Source organism: Musa acuminata, chromosome BXJ1-1 (assembly GCF_036884655.1).
Source record: "Musa acuminata AAA Group cultivar baxijiao chromosome BXJ1-1, Cavendish_Baxijiao_AAA, whole genome shotgun sequence".
Taxonomy (NCBI): domain Eukaryota; kingdom Viridiplantae; phylum Streptophyta; class Magnoliopsida; order Zingiberales; family Musaceae; genus Musa; species Musa acuminata.
In genome coordinates, this window is record NC_088327.1 from 3,602,236 (window position 1) to 3,622,652 (window position 20,417).

The window sequence follows — 20,417 nt, forward strand, 5'->3', positions numbered from 1 at the left end:
TACGACGAAAATATCTTTTAACTAAAAAAACATACATAAAAATATAATATTTTACACACTTATCCTTATTTTCTAACCTATATACTCAATAAAATACTAAAATTTACAATACAAATTGTCCAATTATAGTAGGATTGCAAAATTCTTACAATGCTTTCCAAAGTTATTACTTTCCTCCTTATAATGTAACAAAGCATACTAATAAAATACAAAATGATAAAAATCTTAGGATGAATTCTTGAAAAAGCTTCTATATTTATGGAATTTTTATATAGTATCTCAATTTTTAAAAATTCTTATGGATTATCCTTTGTTGCGTGAAAAAATAATTTTATCCCTTATCATTATCATCATTTAATATTTTAGATGAATATATTATTTTAAATATATAATTTTTTGGAGGAACTCATAATATATACATAATTTACTTAGTAAATTATCCAAAAAAACGTCTCGAGTTTCTATTTTTCGAGAGCACTTATTATTTTCTAAAAGATGATATTACATCTAGTTTTCATCCTATCGATCGTCGCTTTCATCTTATCATTATCACATCCATCTCTCTTATAGTCGTCTTATTTTCTAAAAAACTTAACTAATTATGGTGGAAAAAAAGTGATAATTTAATATTTTTATTTTTAATTTTTAAATTTACCCTGACTTATTTGGATTAATAAATATGTAAATCACTTTTTTTATAGGGATATATATGTAATTTGGCTTTCCTCTTTTACATCGCAGGTTGCCATTCGCCGCTTGCATCTTTTTTTCCCCTCTTCGGTCTTCCATCACCCCGTTTGTATCCCTAATCCTAACCCTAATTGGTTCGATCCAATTAGATCGAATTTGATCTGGGGCTCCCTACATCTTCCCCTTCCTTTCCCTAATGCGCGGCCTCCCGCCCGTCCTCGCCGAACAGATCGGATATGGCACTTGTCGTGGCGGAGTCGGCGGGTGCGCTCGTGGAATTGGACGTCGGCGACTCGATGCAGTCTTTGGCGCGGCTCGTCGACTCCCAGAGGGAGCTCTTCCATTCCCAGATCGATCAGCTTCAGCAGCTTGTTGTCGCCCAATGCAAGCTCACCGGGGTGAACCCCCTCGCCCAAGAAATGGTACGGTTTCTTCTTTCGTTTAGGGCATTGCTGGGTCAGTAAGTTGTGAATAGTTAAAATCAACGGAAAATAAATATTGTTTGAAGTAACATGGTTTGATTTGATAATTAGGGCTTCACCTATTGGTACAGTAATAGCTATTTGTATATGTTATGGATTAATTTGTGGAATAAGGTCTCTTTTATTTTATGAAATTTCTCATGTTGTCTGCGTGTAATATGTGGTGTTCCTGTGATGTCTTGATTAGCCATCTCTGATCAAGTATTTGAATGGTCCTGCACATTTTAGCAATAGAGGTGTTATTTTTTTTTCTGTAGGTATGATGATTAGCCATGTTTGTACGATTTTAGGTCTCAAGTTGTTTTATATGCATTTTTGAGGGCACTCGTATCTGGTGGGACCTTAGTTGAGGCTCATGGAAAAATTTGAATGTAGGATTAATTAATTTTAATATTTGAAATGTTTTTGAGATATGTTGGAACACATTTTCTTAATTTTTCTAAAGAGTTTTTAAGAGAACATCATTAACTGTGCGACCTTATGTTTGTAATATGTAAGATGAATTCCAATTTTGTCATGAAAACATACAACTTTTGAACTAAAATAGTTTTTGGAAGCTTTAGAAGAGGTTGGTTGAGCAACAAAGTCTTGAAGCAGCTTGATGGATGTTATGAATGAGAGATAGCCTAGTATATTTGTTAGAATAATAAATAAATATCTAAAGTAATTTTTTCTTAGATAGAAAATGATTTTAAAGCCTCCTAGCTGTTATTAGAGTTCTTTTACGATTTCCTTTTTTCTTTTCCTCTTATGAATGCAAGAAATTTAATTGTAACTGCTTTCAGCTGAATGTTCTATTTTGGCTTTTTAGTTTGTGACCATAATGTGATTATACAAATTGATTGATCCCTGAAGAGAAAAGATTGTATAACTGACGATAATCTAGGAAGCTAGCTCAGTGGAAACGCAAAATGCCAAGTTTGTTTCTTTTTTAAAACAATAAATTTTTATAGCTTGTAGCTATTGATACTATGATCTAATGTAGTGAACTGGAAGCAGCAACTCTCTTTTGCCCTTTTAATTTGCTTCTAAATGAAAAAAAAAGAATGTAAAAGTCAACACAAACTTGAAGGTGGAGCTTCTGTGTGGCTCGTTGGATAGCTTACCTTTCTTAATAGTTTAATTGTAATCTCAGTAATTAAGGTGTTACTCAACTGAAGCAGTTTAAATAAGTACAACATAAAATTTTACTATAGAGCATGATTGCCTCAAATGCATGACAAACTGATTAAAATATATCCAAACACGAGATAGCAATCGAGGAGATTTTTCTAGTAAAAGTTAAACTTATCTTGTTTAGTAGAATAGCAACTCATCTAGTCTAGGATGGATGATGACTGGAATATAAAAAGGTCAACCATGAGGGACATTTTGGAGAAAGCTGGACAAGGAGAGGAGCAGGAGAAGAGGAGGAGGAGCAAGAAAGGAAGGAGTACTGGTGGGCAGGTTGGTGAGGGCAGGCAGCAGGTGTCATGCAGGAGGTGAGGTGAGGGAGTGAAGGAGGGAGGGGCTGATCCAGGTTTTCTGGTTTGCCATCAAATTTGTAAATATTGTTCCATATGGACCAGGCCGGATGGTATTTAGAACTGTGATTAAAACTATATATTTTTTCTAATTTTATTTATTTTAATTGGATCAAAAACTTCAGTTGATATGTGCTTACAAACTCCACAAGATGTTCCAAGCCTGTAAACTATTAATATGTACTGCAATTGTAAAATTGGATTCAATTGTTGATCTAGTTCAATTCTTTCTGCAACAAAGTTTCTTTCTAATTGACTTGATATGAGCATGTAGATGAAAAGGAAAAGACTATTTGTGACTTGACCAATAGGAAGATGGATCAAAACAAAAATCCTATACTATTCCTAAAATGACATGAAAACATGTATCTGTTGCTATTGACAGACTTCTAATTTTTTGTATCTGAACATTCTAATTGTTGGTTCTAGTACATACATCTTTTTTATCTTAATTTTTTTGTTGGAGCTTTATGATTCAAGTTTCAGGAGCCAAAAATGCCTAATGTGTATTTTGCACTATATTTACTTTACAATGTAAACTTTCTGATTGCTGTTTCTTCTATTTATTTGTACATTTAATCACAGTATTTCTTGGTGGATCTCCTTGTCATTCAAATTGTAGGAAGCAGCAATGTGTTGTCTTGCACTTATTGCTGTTGTGACATGATCTTACTTTTCATTAGATTGTTGATAATTTTCTTTTTGAGACTGAGCACAAATAATTATCTTTTGCGCTCTTTGTTAGTTCATTTTAATTTAGATCCATTAGACTGTCTTTTTTATATATCTTCTGTTTTAGACGGCAGATAGTAAAAGTGCATTTTGATTTGCTTGCAGGCTGCTGGTGCATTATCAATACGAATTGGTGAGTTGTTGACTTGCATTTTGGATGGCATTTTGCAACTATGTTTATTGCAAGTTCAAATTAATTTCAATTAATTTAGAGACTTTTCTATTTTTTTATACTTTTGATCTGTAAATTTACCACAAGTGCTAACTTTCAGCCATAATTTGAGGTTTGGCTTTGTCAGGATTTCTTGATATCTGATTGTAAACTAGTCAATAAACTTTTTGAATGAGTTTTTTTCTCTTTGTTTAAGTTGTTTTATCTGATTGAACGACTAGTTCTTCCTACTAATGTAATGAAATTTGTTATATAGTTACAATGTCACATCTGAAACCAAATTCAAGTAGCAAGTTTTAATCATATAGAATTAGTAGTTAGTTGACGATATGTGTTGGATACCTACGTTAAAATCTTTTCAGAATTGTCTAATGTTACTAACAAGGTTAATGTGCTCCTCTGTGTTGGTCTATCATTAGCTGGAAAGATGATGGAAGGGGTTGCATGATTGGTTAACAAAAGTGTCATAATATGCTTCAGTTTGTTGCATGCATTACTCTGTCTCTACATCAAATAGAATATGAATAATTAGTTCAAAGTGAAAAGTGAAAGATTAGCATGTTGATATTGAAAGAAAACATTGCTCACGTAGGAAGAATGTAAATTAAATTGAGAACATGTTGATGTCAAATTGGTCATTCAGAAAGGCAGTGTTTTCATTGTTCACATCCTTCTTACCAGTGGAAAACAGATCAGCATCCTTTATTATTTATAGATTGCAAATCGACTTTCAAAAGAAAAAAAAGGAAAACAATTCAATTTACCTTGCATTCCTAACTAATGTGATCAATTAGTTTCTGTTCATACCATATCAGGGCTTATTGCTATTGACTTATAATAGCAATATATTTTTAGGAGTTTTTGATTTGGTAGTATAATTTAGAGATTCATCCAGAACTACAGAGATTTGAATGATTATCTAATCTAATGATGAAAAAAAAACCCTTAGGATTGACTGTCAAACAATTATTAACTACAAGAATCTTACCCATGATTTTGTTTGCCAATTAATTTGACCACAAATCTATATGACTTAATCTAGGTTTAATATGGACCAATAATAAATCCAACTTGAGCCTTCAATTGTCATTAAATTTCTTCAGAAACTACATGGGATGCCATTTTTAGCTATTCTGCCACATATTGATGAGAAGCCAGTACACAAGCATTGAACCAAAATTTGCTCATCTATCTGTATCAGGTGTGAAGAACTAGTATTCCCTAACTTTTGTGTGCATGGCAAAGTGTCTCCATCTCTCTGCCATGACCTGCATTGCCATCAGGCCCATCACCATACAAATTTGGCTTGCAAAGAATGGTTCACATTTCATTTCCTTGTTGTAACATGAATGATGATGTGAACCTACCATGCTCTGAATGTTATTAAGTTCAATGGTGGTATGCTTTTTTGCACCTTTGCATTTGATTCAGAAGTGACTTTGAAATTTAAAAGCATATCCACTACTGTTCAGCTTTGCTGAAAATTGGTTGGCATCCTAGCCACATGACAGTATCATCAATTAGAAAACTTGGCCAGCAGCTCTCTTATTGATTGCATCATTTCTCTTATTAAGTGGTGCCGCTTCTATGAAATCACATGTTCATGATAGGAGATGCTTCAAGCTGTTTTTGATGCTGAATTAATGTGAACTTTCTACTGCAAAGTTTGATATCATGCAATCTTTTACAGGGAAACGACCAAGGGATTTGTTGAACCCTAAAGCAGTCAAGTACCTGCAGTCAGTTTTCTCTATCAAGGATACAATTGGGAAAAAAGAAACTCGTGAACTCAGTGCCCTTTGTGGGGTTACAGTGTCGCAGGTCTTTTGCTTTATGTGATATCATATGACCTGATCTTTCAGTTTTATTGCTTCACTTGTGTATCTGTCATTAACTCATTACAATGACTCAATTGATGAGATCACCTGTATGAAAGGCCACCTTATTATTCGAGATGGGAAAGAGTTGCATTGGGATAGGAGACAAGGTAGAGTGAAAAAGAATGATTTATAGGAAGGATTCTTGATGGGTGGATCAACATAATATGTTGCAAAAATCAACATTTAGTGAATTTATTTTTTGATTCAAGTTAGTTCTACATCTTTGCCCCTTTATCATCCTCCTACCTAGCAGAAATTTTTGAGAAATCGTAAATGAAGTTTATGCTGCAAATGTATCATAATACATCGCATGAAGAAATTCACACTTGGCTCTTTCTTTTGGGAGTGCCTTTTTAACATTATAATTGGTTTGGATCTTTTGACATAGAAAATACTCCCTTTCGACTGGTAGATTTTTTCTGTTTCCATTTCTAAATCCCTTAATCTAGATAGTGTGGCTAGCTTGACGAGGATATCAGGTAGATTTGTGGTATGCAATTTATGATGTAGAGATTGGAGATGCTTTTATGGCATTATAAGTAACATATCAGTTTGTAGCCTGTTTAGAATTGCTAAGTCAGCTATGCTGATGCTATACAATCTATATAGTATATTCACAATATACCATATAGTTCGTTCTCATTTTCCAGAGACATCCTTTGTTAATTTCATTTCTTATAAACTCTTTCCTTTGATGTTTACCATCTAAAAGAAAATTGAAAAGCTGTTAGCAATTAAATGAGCAAATTTTCATGAAGTGCATAATTAGTCTTCATACCAGGTATAGGCTCGATGGAAAAATAATGGTTTAAGCGCTGAACCATTCTGGTAAAATTGTGTGCTTGCTCTTATCCATGCAAGTCAGTGCATATGTTGTGGCAAGTTGTATTACTAATCCACATCGTCGGATGAGCATTGCTTGAAAGAATATATAACAGATATATGCTGGTATCTGAACAGTATACGTGTCACGTGCACTTGAAGCCTTGGAAAGATGCTGGGTAAAAATTTCAAGACACATCTATTAAGAATCTTTTGCAACTAGTTATTTCAAACATAGTACAATAAATTCTTGGGTTTTCTTATTTCCCTTTCAATTTTGTCCCTTCTTTTCTGCATTGTTTATACATTTTGCTTAGCAACCAAATAAACCTCACATCATTGACCTCCATTTCTGGGATGACGTTCATCATAGTATGCATGTCTAAGACAAGTTTTTTGTTTGGTTTCCATTTTCATGTGTTAGTTGTGAATGAAAAATAAATTGATTTGGAATAAAAGACTGATTATTTACTCTATCAAAACCTATAGGTCAGAGAATTTTTTGCTGGTCAGCGCTCAAGAGTGAGAAAGCTTGTTCGCTTGTCACGTGAGAAAGCAACTAGATTGGAAGCATCCAAAACATCCAATGAAGAACATTCATCAAGTTCAGACCAGCTGAAGCCTATCAGCAAAGAGCCATCAGGAAATGCTGCTGATGCTCTTGTTATTAGGGAGATTAAACTGTTTCCTGATAACACTGGAACTCTTGGTACTGTTAAAATTGACCAGCAGGACATTCCGAACTCAACCGGCCTTGTGAAAGTTGAAGAAGGCTGTCGATCCTTGTCTCAGGAAAAAACTGTTCCTGGTGTTGACTCTGATGATAAGGAGTTTTTAGACAACATATTCAATTTGATGAGAAAGGAAGATACATTTTCTGGGCAGGTCAAGTTGCTGGAATGGGTTCTCCGCATTCAAAACACTGCAGTTTTGATTTGGTAATTTCGAGTTGTTTGTTTTTGACCTGAGCTGATATCATAAAATTTATATTTTAATGGGTCAAATCTTTTGCATGTTCTTAGGTTTTCAAATAATGGTGGCATCAGCATTTTGGCGACATGGTTGAGCCAAGCGGCTACTGAAGAGCAAACTACCGTGCTTCTTGTCATTTTTAAGGTCCTAATTTATCTATTTGATGAAAACTGCTATCCTATGAGTTATTGAAATAAAGTGATATTTTTTGTTCAGGTTCTATATCACCTGCCGCTACACAAAGCTTTGCCAGTGCACATGTCTGCTATAGTGCCAGCTGTTAACAGGTTGCGATTTTATAGGACATCAGGTGTGTACATGTTGAGTAGCAGTAGGACAGTCAAACTTTGAGCAATATTAAGTGTTGTGTCCTAGCCACATCTAAATGCCAAAAATTGGCCTAACCACATGTTGGCATATCTTGCATGGATTGGCATGGTGTGTACTGATACTTTCTGGGAGTGTATGTTTTGACTATAAAAAATGTGTGCCTATCAGCATTGCAATCCTTCCTTTCATCTATCTTGTGCTTTTCTGCTGTTGGCAGAATTGGTTCAAAAGAAATTGTGCCATCTACTGCTTTTTCTTAGATATATATATGTGTAGTGATCAATTAAGTACTGCCTCTTTTCTGTAATATTAAGTATATTTGAAACTGAAAAGGACTTTTAAGATTTTTGTTTCATCTCTCTTCCATCAAATCAGTTTTTATGCCTCTACACAGTTCAAACTTCAAAGTATTTGATTTGTTATCTCATACATATGCAATTGCAATTGCAGGACTGAAGCACGTACTTTGACTGATAATTTCACTGTGTAATTAACATACTTTTTAACAGTAAATAGGACCTTGCTTGACTGGCCAAAACTTAAGTAAACCTTGCATACACATTTCGAATGCAAATGTTCTGTTTCTGTCCGTCCAATGTTTTTGCTATTTATTCTTTATAGAAGTTGAACATATCTGCTCTTTGCTTCTATTATGGTTCTCATAATTGCTCACTGGAACTCACTTATCTGATTTGGAGATCAGACATATCAAACAGGGCAAGGATCCTTCTTTCTCGATGGAGCAAAGTATTCAAGAAAAGCCAGGCTTTAAAGAGACCTCTTGTTAGTTCCTCCAATACAGCAGAGATGGAGGCAATTTATAAAAAGAGGCATGTATTCCTTTCTACTATGAGATGTGCCATTCCAGTTTTTTCTCTTGCCATCTTAGATTTCACTGTTTCTTGTCCCACAGGATGGGTGGATTTCTTGGTGACGAGTTATGCCAGTCCAAAGTTGACATTCCTGTGAGTATTTCTATATACAAAAGATAATGACAAATTTGTTTAGAATAATAAGACTTGATTTTTGTTCTAAATGCTAGGAGTTTATTCTTTCCCTAACTGGTGGTACAGAAATAACCAGGTATTCTCTTGCTGCAGTTAATCAGATTATCATGCTTTGAGGTCTTTTTTTCTATGTATTAAGGATTTTGGTGAGTTTACCTTTGCAGAAACTACTTAACAAATTTCTCTCTCTAATGCAGAACAACAGAGCCTAAACAGACACTAAAGCTGCTCCCAGCATCTTCTGACTCAAGTAAAAAGCATGACCGGAGTGTCTCATTGACCAGTATCCATCAACTAAATTTAATACTCATTTATCTTATTCCACTTCCTCATTACTGATACTTCATTTTCCTTTATATTTCTACTCCTATAACACATCTGTATTTATTTCACTATGAACCTCACCACATAAGGATTTTATTGGCTATTAATTTTAAAATGCGACTGCATCTTGGATGACAAAAGAATGTGGAGGGGGGCACCAAAGATTATCTACCTTTTTTCTTGCTGTTAACTAGATAAAGCATAATCAAGTCAGTTTGAATTCCAGAATACTCTTCATGTTATGCAAATAGGGTTGCGATCAAATCAAACCTGTCTGATCCTTATTTTTTATTTCAAGCTCAGGTTGAAATTTGGTTTCCATCAAGCTTAGTTTATGTAATCGATCAAGCCTAGATGTGTGTATTTCTAGGTAGCTCAACATGCTTTCGACTCAAAAAGCTTGATAAGCAATACCTTTATTTTACGTGAGTTGGGGTATATTTAAGCTTAAGTCATGTCAAGGCCCTAAACATATAATCTTGTGCTTGATGCATTGCTTCATGCTATTATCTAACTTGTATTTTCCAACCTTGGTTCAAGCTAGAATTTGCGTTCTAGTTGGGATAACACGTCTAGTTGTTATTGATAACTTTTGAATGTACTTTTTAGCGTACATGCAAAGAAGCATGCCAAGCTGATTCATGTTGAACTCAGCCATGTTGAAGCTCAAGTGGTAAAATAAAATTGAGCCTATTTTAATTGTTCATGCTATTTTATTCTGTGTCAAAGATGGTGAAGTTGGGAACCCTGCCGAGAGTTGTTCACATGTTTGATTCGATTGAGAGTTTCTAGGCAATTTGTAAATAACTGTGACTACTGCAACAGTTATAATGTACATTCGATGCTCACTTTGAGAGCTGATCACTGTATATATTATTCAGTGTTGCAATGCACATCATACAGTCAGTATGGGATTGATATGGAATGAGATAAGAGTTATCTTGCTGCTTAATAGACTGAGGTTTCACAAATCTTAGTATTGCTTAGATTGGTTTTCTAGTTTGTAGACATTAGAATGTTTAAATAGAAGGTCATAAAGTATTAGAAGAAAGAAGTGAGTTGATATATCACAGAGGAGGAAACAAGCAGAAGGATATGGGATCCATAATCAAGAAAAAAGTGAAATTTTACTTTACACTTTCATGTACAATTTTAAATAAAAAATCTTTATTTTTTCCTAAATAATTGTTGTTTTTTCTTTTTGGCTTCTACACTAGATTTTTTAAATATGAACATATTACAATGATGAAATTCCTGCAAAGAACCATATTAACTCAGATTCACTGACCTAAATCTGCCGACTACAATTGACAAAGGTGTTTCTGGATAATTACAACAACAACACTAACCATTTTGGCTAGTATTTATGATTAACAGGTAAAAGATTTGACATGCGTTAGATTGTTGTCAAGCCATCAGTTCTGCTTGACTGTCATACAAAAAGAATGCTATAAGATACTTTCCATGTACAAAAAAGAATGCTCATTAATTTGTTTTCCAAGCAACTTTTGAAAAGGTCAAGATTTTAGAGTAAAAATTAGAGTAGGAAATGAATGATTGGTCAGTTTTGGAATATAAATGACTTGTACCACAACTCCTTAGTATAGAAAAGGTAGTTCTGTCTCTTGGTTTTAATAGTTTGAGTGTCAGAAGTAAGATATGGGTTTCAGTATGACTAGCCTTTGTAAATTTCTAATGTTCGAAGCATTTGAGAACTTTAGAATTATTTATTAGTTACTCTCAGAATGCTGTCTGACCTACCCTCTACAATTTTTGTTTTATTTTATATGAAGATGTTAACACTTGATGGGTGCAAAACTCAAGGTTTGCCAACTATTCAACCAGTGGCTTAGCTTTTCCCCTGTGCTTCATCAAGTCCTATTTGTGTTGGCTTTTGTCTCTTTCATGCAACCTTATGACAATTTATTTCTACAAATTGTTCATAATCAAATAAGGCAAGCATATGATTGACCTTGATCAGTGAACCCCTTCAGCCATGAAATTGTTGGTGACTAGCTGAATGTTAGCTGCTATGTGAATCATACGGGAGGACTGTATTAATATACCTACTACTAACTGCATCATAGTCTCCCCTTCTTTAGATACACCTAAATGTTCATCATCACTGAACGATCAATAAGAACCTTTGAAGTTATTAACATTTTGTATTGAATTTGTAGTTTCCTATCTAGAGATGAACACATTTAAGATTTATTCAATGCTAGCATGTAGTGGTTATTGGTAAATGCAGCTTGTGTGCAAGTGCCACTTTTTGCTAACTAGGTAGAATATGGATGTGGATCAAGTGTTGAGATGCTACTTCTTTTGTGATCTTTTTCCCTTTACAAATAAGAAAATGGACTAAGAATTGGCCAGAAAATAACTAATAATGTAATCTGCTGCTGTCCCTGCATCTTTCTTGTTAAGAAATTGTTGGGAGCTTGAATATGTAACTTCCTTATCAATTGACAGAATTCAAAGAACGTAGAAAAGTTCTACTAGTTGAACAGCCTGATCATAAGGCTGGAGGTAGAAGTGCACAGGTTGTAAGAATGGTATCTTCAAACCATAGCCGCCCAATGTCTGCTGATGATATACAGAAAGCAAAGTTGCGTGCAATGTTTATGCAACATAAGTATGGAAAAGCAGATCCATCCAGTAGTGGAAGTAAGTCACAGAAAAATGAAGATCTCAAGGCATCTTCTGCTTCTCAGACCAACAATATTATGTCCGAGTGTAAATCACCTCAAGATCCTCCACTGATAAAAGAGGAAAATAGCATAACAACAGTTTCCACAACAGACAATCTTCTCAATGAGTCTGAGACTTTGATCAATTCAAATCCAGATTCAACTCCAAAGCAAGTATCTTCAGGAATGCTAAATTGCAAGCTGATTCAATGGAAGATACCACCAGGTACCTATGTAATAAATTTCTTTTTCTGTGCTGCTATGATTAGGAACATTTACATTGGAAGGAACGATAAGGTTGTGAAACTTAGACTTTGCAGTTATGTTTCTTTTGATAGGATTTGCAATCGCTTTGTCATTCTCATTGCATTTACTTGGTTTTTGATAATAAACATAAAGAATGCAAAAAAAAAAGCTGTGTTTTCTTTTCTTGTGGTAGAGCTTCAAGTGCTTGTTTGTGTAGTGTATTATTTTAAATTTTTTTGAAAATTACCAAAAACACATTGAGAAATGAATTTTCCCAAACAATGTTTATGGTATCACTGTGGTAGATGGAGCGTACCTTTTGGTGCCTGTCATACTTGATGTCAAACCACTTGATTGGAATCTGCAGTACTAGTTAATGGCACAATGTAATGCTGTTCAATGTTTACACAAATTCGGGTTCCTGAACCACCATGTAGAGGTACCAGAGGGGATTCAATCAAAACTGGCTATTGAGGCCGAGTTATATATTGGTACTGAAGCAATTGGAGAGATGATGGGGTCTTTATGCAACCATTATTCATGGTGGTTACTCGTTGCATTGCTAATTGTCCATATTTATTGGGTCTTGAAATAAATATGTTGAACATGGGATTATTAAGAATGAATTAGAAGGGCAATATACAAGGATCCTACTAACACAGAGATCACTGTTTGCGCAAGCAAATAGGTTGTTTGGATGACATGAACCCTGGAAACCTGGATCACAAAAGGCCTTTGTTATTGTGGCACCAAGGATTGTCCCTTATCATTGAAAATGACTTACATTTGATACTTGCATCAACCGGTATTTGTATCAGCTGCCAAATCTTCTGCTCCTAATAGACCAAAATTTTACCTATTAAAATGCTATTGATCTCACGATAAATTGGCAGAGAAGTCCATACTAATTATCTGCAGTTGTGTTTATCTTATACCAGTAAATGTTCAGGTTAGCAAGAATCATGTTAATTGGTGAATGTTCTATTCTGATTCCAATTGGCCATACTGAACACAGGACAAAATTTGAGACCGTTGACATCCCAGAGAATGATGACCAAAGATGTAACATTTTTGTTCCAGATTAAGTTTTCTGTAGATAAAAGACAAATAACCAACTGTGCACATGTTTTGTTGAGACACTTGCAACAGCTGTGTTTTTGTTCTCTGTCGACTCTGCTCTTGTTGCCAGATGCTTCAAAGCAGAACACACTGCTATTTATGCCATTGTGATGAAGCCACACTGGAGAACTACTGCTTGGTTCCGGATAATCTATGTCAAATATTATGGAGAGAACTATGACATATAGTAGTCTGGGTGAAGGGTTTGGAACTGGATGATGCCCTTCTAATCATCAAGCTGCATGCCAATATCATTTTGATTCCGAGGAAATGCTTCTTTTTTTGTACTTATTGTGTACTCCTAAAGCTTCTGGCAGCTCAGTAGATGATGTCTGTGATGCTCTTTGATAGCAACATATCCTGCTGCAGTGCATGCGTCATGGGGAAATCCATTCATTGTCTTTTTGTGTGGCTGGTTTTAGATAATTATTCTGAAAGCCCTTCAATTTAGTTTATCCCTGATCTTGATATGGATTTAAGTTCAGGAGAACTATAACCTTAAAGATTGAATGTTGGCACAAAGTTCTGCACAATATGGCTACAGTATCCAAATGCAAATTTCGTATCTAAAAGTTTCTTGCTTGCCATATCTTTGTTCTTGCAGTGATGCAGATGAATGTAGAGTGGAGTGTGGGCGCGGGGGAGAACAGCAAGGAAGTTGATGCCCAAACACAGAGAACACGTCGAGAGAAGGAAACCTTGTCTTCTCGCCTCCAAGACATCCCGCACGATCCAAAGGAGCCATGGGACCTGGAAATGGACTTCGATGACAGCTTGACGCCAGAAATCCCCACAGAGCAGCCGCCAGATGCTGATGTTGAAGAAGGCCCTTCCTCCTCTCCTGTTAAACAGGTTGATGAAGCCCCTGCTACTGTGTCAGCTCCTGTCACCACCGCCTCTGTTCCATCAACCAGTGACGGGGCTCCAGAGCCGGACCTCGAGTTGCTCGCCGTGCTGCTGAAGAACCCAGACCTCGTCTTTGCTTTGACTTCTAACCAGGGGAAGAACCTCAGCAGCGAGGAGATGGTGGCGCTGCTCGATATGCTCAAGAGAAACGGCGTCGCCTTGACTGGTATGTTGAACGAGGTAGCACAGCCGGAGGGGAAGAGTCATCCTGAAACAACTCCCCAGGTGCAGGAACCACCGGCTTCTCTTCCGTCCCCAACTCCTCCATCGGAAGCTGCGAGAGTGAGGCCTCCGCTGCAAACTGCTGATGCCAATCTATCGTGTTATCTCATTCTCTTGTTTTTTCGTTTGTTTTCAGGGCCGCTGGAGATCAGAGTTCCCGGTGTTTTCGAGGACTCCGGTGCTGCAGCCTCATCTTCCCGGCAACAGGGCTGCAGCAGCTCCTCCGGTTGCGGCTCCTGGTTTGGCACCATCGATCTTATCGATGCCACAAGTGACAGCGGCAATTGATTCAGCAAGGCAAATCTTTCCATCCTCGAGTCTTCTTCCCACAGTCTCCAGTTCGGCCCCCGCTTTACCTCCCCAGACACCATACGCCATGTTTCCGATGCAACAGTCTACGGTTCCTGACTTCGGTTTGCCCAACACAGCAGTCATCTCCTCGATGCCTCGACATGGCTCGTTCGATCACGGCCCCTCTTCCATTTCGGGTATTCCCTCCTTACCTACTTTGCCTCAGACACTTCAAGCTTCCCATCCCCCACCCAAGTTTGAGGCCTCAAGAGCTCCGGCATGGCCTCCTGCTCCTGGTGCCGCCGCTGCGGTTGTGAGGCGGGACACAACACCAGATAGATGTTTTCCGATCCAAAACAGCTACGGTTCGCACCCCAGCGGCCCTGCGCCATCGTCCCATCTGCTTCCTGGCCGTAGAAGAGGGGAGGACAGGAACGGGATTGAGTTGGAGGCTCGGAGCCCCACCGGCGGTCCGGCAACAACGTTCCCCGAGTTGCAGGGTGGCTGGAGCTACAACGACGGGTCGAGAAGGGACAGTGGGTGGGATAAGAGGCCGGAATGGTCAAGGCAGCAGGCTCCTGTGAGTCGGGACCGCCACTGGTCCGGTGGTGGTGATAAAAGGTGGCGGGATCATGATCACGGCCGGCGGAGATGATGATTAGTATTGTTCTGTTCGCTTGTTATGGAATAGAACTGCGCACAGGCCCCCGAGTTCTGATTCCCGGACGCCATGGAGATACGAAAACTTAACATTCCTCCTTCGATTGCTAATTAATGAAAGAGAATCACAAGTCATGCTGCATGAAGTGAGATTATTCCCTCCTCCACATGATATGATTTTGTAGGCTGGTAACATTAACTTGTCTAATACTTATGATATGGAGTGAATCACAAATATCTTCTTTCTTCCTGATCATTTGACATTTGTCAAAAACAAAAAAAAAGAACTTAATCTAATTGGTGCAGATGTCAAGCGTGTGGATCCCCCGATTAAGCGGCAGTGATTTGAGCGTGGAAGAACAATTATTCTTTAATTATTTTAGTAGTAGTAATAATTATGGCAACGTTCATGTAAACAGAAATTTGTTTAGCTTGATATTAAATATGCAACCGATGATATATATCGCCGCAGTGTCACGGACTTAGCTGGTTTTGCCTAAGTCGTGCGGCACCCTTGCGTGTCCGTCCGCAAAGGTCAGTCTCCCCGAAGCCTCCCATTGTCCCTTAGGAACAACAAAAGAGAGAACGGGTTAGAGGGAACGCCTCAATCGGGATCCACAAGCAAACATCTCTGAAAAACACTTCATAGACAATGCAAATTACAAACAGACTTTACAAGCTCTGAACCATTGCACAACAAAGGGTAAAATGGTCCATTATAGACTAAAAATCTCTCTCACGTGTCCACATGATACAACGTTTATTTACAAGCCTAAAGAGGCCACCAACCCAACTAAAATAGGACTATTAAGTCTTCGGCCGTCCCCCTACATGCTGTATAAGGCATGAACATACCAAAAGACACGGACATACATAAGCATTACATCAAACACCCTGTTTAGAAGTTTGTCCGTGACATTCTCCCCCACTTATTCCTTCGACGTCCTCATTGAAGCCTTTGTCGACACTGCAACTCCTCGCCTTTGCTGAGTCTTCAATCTTCTGCTCCAGCTACAATGCGCCTCTTGGCTCCTAGCTGCTCTCCGCTTCTGTTTTTGAGTAGTCGAACCTTTGATCCGCTATGCTGCTTCAACTCACCAATGACTCTGACTCTGGTGTGGGGTTGGCTGAGTTGTGTTGATCATTGTTGATTCCTGCGGATCCCCCAGATGAAGGAAAAGACCATCCTTACTGCGCTAGTCTCTCAAATTCCTCATGCTGCTTGAACTGGGTGGATGCTTGTTGGAGCTTTAACAAGCATCGTCTCGCAAACTTCTGATGTTTTGGGTCCTTCCTCCACAAAATTTGCTCATTGACTCTTCTTTCACTTAGTTATCACATCCAAGTAGGTTCGCATCACTTCCGCTTTCGATTGACATTTCGTTGGGAAATGAACCGAACAATCTACTCTCAGTAACACTGATCACCGTTGGTGAGGATTTGACAACTATTGTCTTCCATTATCTTCGAATGGTCTTTGAACATATGTAGAGCTCCTCTGCTGGATAGATAAGAGAATTGGGGTACTCGGTTTCGCCCATTCTCTTAAGAGTTGAGAAGGCAAAGGTTACTTGACTTCGCTCGCCTCCTCGAGGTTGTACTCCATGCATCGAGCCGGTTATTGGCCTTCGCCTGCTCTTTGCTCACACTTCTGAAGCACTTGAAGTGTTTGCACTCCTTGCGTTGAGTTAGTTACTGTGATTCACCTTCTCAATGCCATCGAACTTCTAGAATGCAGGAAGTTTTCACCCCAACTTGGAGTAATTCTCTCATAGGTTTGGTCACCTCTGGGATTGTACCGTCTTCTCCATCAACCCTGCCGCCTACTCCACTGAGTAGCAAAGGTACAGCACCGTGTACTGCATGCTTCGTTCCTTGGTTATGCACTCTTGCATGACCCGAAGTCCTTCACTTTCGGCTATCTTGATGAGAAGCTCATTGACACCGGTCTTACGAAGTTCCTCGGCCTCTGCCCTTCCGCCTTGTCTCGGTACTTGGAGATTGCCTCTGCATGCTCCACCTCCTCGGCCCCTTTCACGACCAAGCGCTCTCCCTCCATGAGAGCAAGGGATCAATGACTTTCACGGAAGTCCCGCCTTTGCGGTACCATGGCGCTGCCATGCCCATGGCACTGTCATGCCCATGGCACTACTATCCGTCGCCTCGCATCTGCATCCATTTTCTTCACAATCAGTAGATATACCTCTGTGGCACTCCTCCGAGTCCACCTCCATTCTAACTGATGCTTGATTTTGGGTAGCTAAGTCCCTCTAGACTCATCGTCGCTTCCTCGCCCTTTTCGATCCCCTGCTTCAACACCTCTGTGTTCTCCAAGCAGCTCTCCTTTGGTCGATAGAAAGACATACTGCAACTCCTATGCATGGCCTCTGCCATCGCATTATAGGGTCTGCACCGATTCTGTTCTCCTTAGCTTCCTTGGTAGCAACGTTCGCTTACTCGACCTTGTCCTCTGACTTGTCGGGCTCCCTTAAGCGAATATGAGCTCTGGAGCAGTCCAACTCTCCAGCTGCTTCGATCATACCTCTGCATGATCAAGTCCCTCCCATGGAACTCACTGGTACTTGCATTCGAATTTTTCCCTTGGTGGAACACAGCCCCCATATGCTGATGACCAAGGTTTTCATCCGATGCAAAATTCGATGTACGCACGGAAGACCCGCCTCTGCGGTACCATGACCTTCACTCCTTGAATCCATAGCCCTTCTTGTCATCGTGTTGTTCACCGAAGTGGAGCTTCCAGTAACTCCCGATCATACCTCCGTATGATCTAGTCCCTCACGGGACTATGTCGTGTGTATCGCATTGCCACGAACTATTCCACCACGATCCGCTGCACTATGTCGCCTCCTGGTGACATCTCCATTGCATTCTGATCCTTGTGGAATAAACTCGAATTGTGAACCCTCCATGTGTGGCCTCTGCCAATACATCGCAGGGTCTCTTCCACCTTCAATTTTGTTCGCTGCTTTGGCAATCGACCTTCATCCACCCACTCTTGGGTCACACCTAGATGAAGCACTGCTCTAGGACAGTCCATCGCCTAGTAGCTCCCGAAGTCCCCCGACTTCGCTGTAATTAGTGCACCATTGTCTGGATCCTGGGCCTCTGCCCCTACCAGCACAATCTCCGCTACGCACCGCTTCCTTCATGGCAACTTGAATGGCAACACTATGGCATATTCTTCAAGAGTACCCGCCTCTGCGTCCTCTTGCCCCGTACTAAGGCCTTATGAACCCAACTTCGCCTCCGCAAATTGAGTCGCCTTAGTTCCTCCATCAAATGCTTCTCTGAGATAAGGTGCATGTGCCCAGAAGCTCCCTTCATCTTTGGCACCATGCGCGATGAGTCCACTCCGTCAGAATAAAGGACCCATGGAACAACATGATTCTACTCTTGCCTCTGCAAGAGTTCATATCCTTGACCTCTGTCTAGGGAAAGCACTGTGCCTCTGCTCCATGTTCCAACTTCTATGCTGGTTCCCTTTATGTGGCTTGGGTACTTCGCCAAGTTACACCCAAGTTGCTCCGCTCCTCGTTTTTGCATTGAGTCGATGGTGGCCCTTGCGCCCACCATTCCACGGGTCAGCCCTCCCTTGAGTCCGATCTCCAAATCGACTCCAAGTGTGCCTTCATTTGTGTTGCTTTGGGACGCTCCCCCACTTGATCTCGCAATGCATCCACCAATGCATTCTCTCAAGCGAGATCATGCGATGACTCCTCACCGCTTGCTTGGTCCATTGAGCTTCGTGGAGTTGTTGTTTGTTGAAGTACTCCTCCTCAACATGTGCGGTCCGTCCCACATGATTCTCCCTCTGGAGAGCCGGGACTTATCCCTCTTGGATAACTGTCTCATTGGAGCAACATCTCTCTTCGTTTCGAAGACCACCATCCCCTTGGACTACTCCGATCTGCTGAACAAACTGTGCATTGTTCTGCCTCCTGCAAACACACTTGCTAGATTGCGACTCCACGTCAATACAGCCCCCGCTGCACCACTCAAGGCCTAGCAACATGCTGAACTCGTTGCACACTTCAGCCTCCTACGGACGTATCCTTCACATACCGAAGAGAAAGTTTCAATGCTCCATGGCGCTGAGTTTCGGTCGCCTTCGGATGGCCGCGAACATTCCATCGTCCGCATACAAGTCCATGCATGAGTACCGAATTCTTTGAGTTAGCAATTCCCCTCACCTCTGTGAGCTTTGCACAACTCTTTCGATCGCTGAGCAACTCATTCCACCTTGCATGGTCTCATCCTTTACCAAGCGCCTCGCTTGCCTTGAGCACCATCTAGTATAGTTGTCAATGTTGAGCCATAGCTCAAACTCAGCCATCCCAACCTTTGTGCGCTCCACATTCTTCCAAGCTTGTCTGTTCTCGTGGTGCCTCTTGCGCGAAGGGTTGGCCATTCCTCTGAATGCCAATCTCAGATGCCCGCTCCTCCGAGCGACTCCTTTTCCCTACATCTCCATGCCCGTTTTCCCCCAAACGGTCGCGCGTGTGCTGACTGCCCTCAACGCAGCCCCGCTAGGTCCCCCACGTTTGCATGCTAAGTGTTTCTATGAGTGCTTGTCCCGCTCTGATACCATCTGTCACGGACTTAGCTGGTTTTGCCTAAGTCGTGCGGCACCCTTGCGTGTCCGTCCGCAAAGGTCAGCCTCCCCGAAGCCTCCCATTGTCCCTTAGGACCAACAAAAGAGAGAACGGGTTAGAGAGAACGCCTCAATCGGGATCCACAAGCAAACATCTCTGAAAAACACTTCATAGACAATGCAAATTACAAACAGACTTTACAAGCTCTGAACCGTTGCACAACAAAGGGTAAAATGATCCATTATAGATCGAAAATCTCTCTCACGTGTCCACATGACACAACATTTATTTACAAGCCTAAAGAGGCCACCAACCCAACTAAAATAGGACTATTAAGCCTTCGACCGTCCCCCTACATGTTGTACAAGGCATGAACATACCAAAAGACACGGACATACATAAGCATTACATCAAACACCCTATTTAGAAGTTTGTCCGTGACAGTAGGGTGGCTATAGGTTTATTAGTCTAATAAAAATGGATAAACTGAGGGCCAAGGATTTGTCTAGCTAAGTAGGATATTATAATTTTGGGTGTGGGCTTTTATGGGATAGTTACACATTCTTAGACTTAAAAAATTTATATTAGAATTATTATAATTATAAAAAAATATTTAGATCCATTTATCTTAACGTCGTTGATTTTACTGATGAAAACATAAAAATAATAGATAAAAAATAATTTTAATGTTCCAATTAGTGGTGACAGATGATAGCACCGTTGGGGGTCACGGGTG

At 39.6% G+C, this 20,417-nt stretch overlaps 1 protein-coding gene across 1 annotated transcript; it reads left to right on the forward strand.

Moving 5' to 3' along the window:
- Nucleotides 1-753: 753 nt before the first annotated feature.
- On the forward strand, nucleotides 754-15,324 carry LOC135611402 (homeobox protein LUMINIDEPENDENS-like). Its single transcript, XM_065107160.1, has 13 exons — nucleotides 754-1,112; nucleotides 3,533-3,560; nucleotides 5,290-5,420; nucleotides 6,791-7,239; nucleotides 7,324-7,417; nucleotides 7,490-7,583; nucleotides 8,307-8,433; nucleotides 8,517-8,568; nucleotides 8,646-8,686; nucleotides 8,808-8,893; nucleotides 11,407-11,850; nucleotides 13,594-14,177; nucleotides 14,254-15,324. The coding sequence occupies exons 1-13, from the start codon at nucleotides 927-929 to the stop codon at nucleotides 15,061-15,063; spliced, it is 3,126 nt and encodes a 1,041-aa protein (XP_064963232.1). The 5' UTR covers nucleotides 754-926; the 3' UTR covers nucleotides 15,064-15,324.
- Nucleotides 15,325-20,417: the final 5,093 nt, after the last annotated feature.

Bases quoted from the DNA above. Each gene is read 5' to 3' on its own strand.
- LOC135611402 (XM_065107160.1), top strand. From the start codon at position 927: ATGGCACTTGTCGTGGCGGAGTCGGCGGGTGCGCTCGTGGAATTGGAC. The intron at 8,569-8,645 runs GTGAGTATTTCT...TCTAAATGCTAG, and splicing joins AGTCCAAAGTTGACATTCCT to GAGTTTATTCTTTCCCTAAC. The intron at 8,894-11,406 runs GTATCCATCAAC...ATCAATTGACAG, and splicing joins CCGGAGTGTCTCATTGACCA to AATTCAAAGAACGTAGAAAA.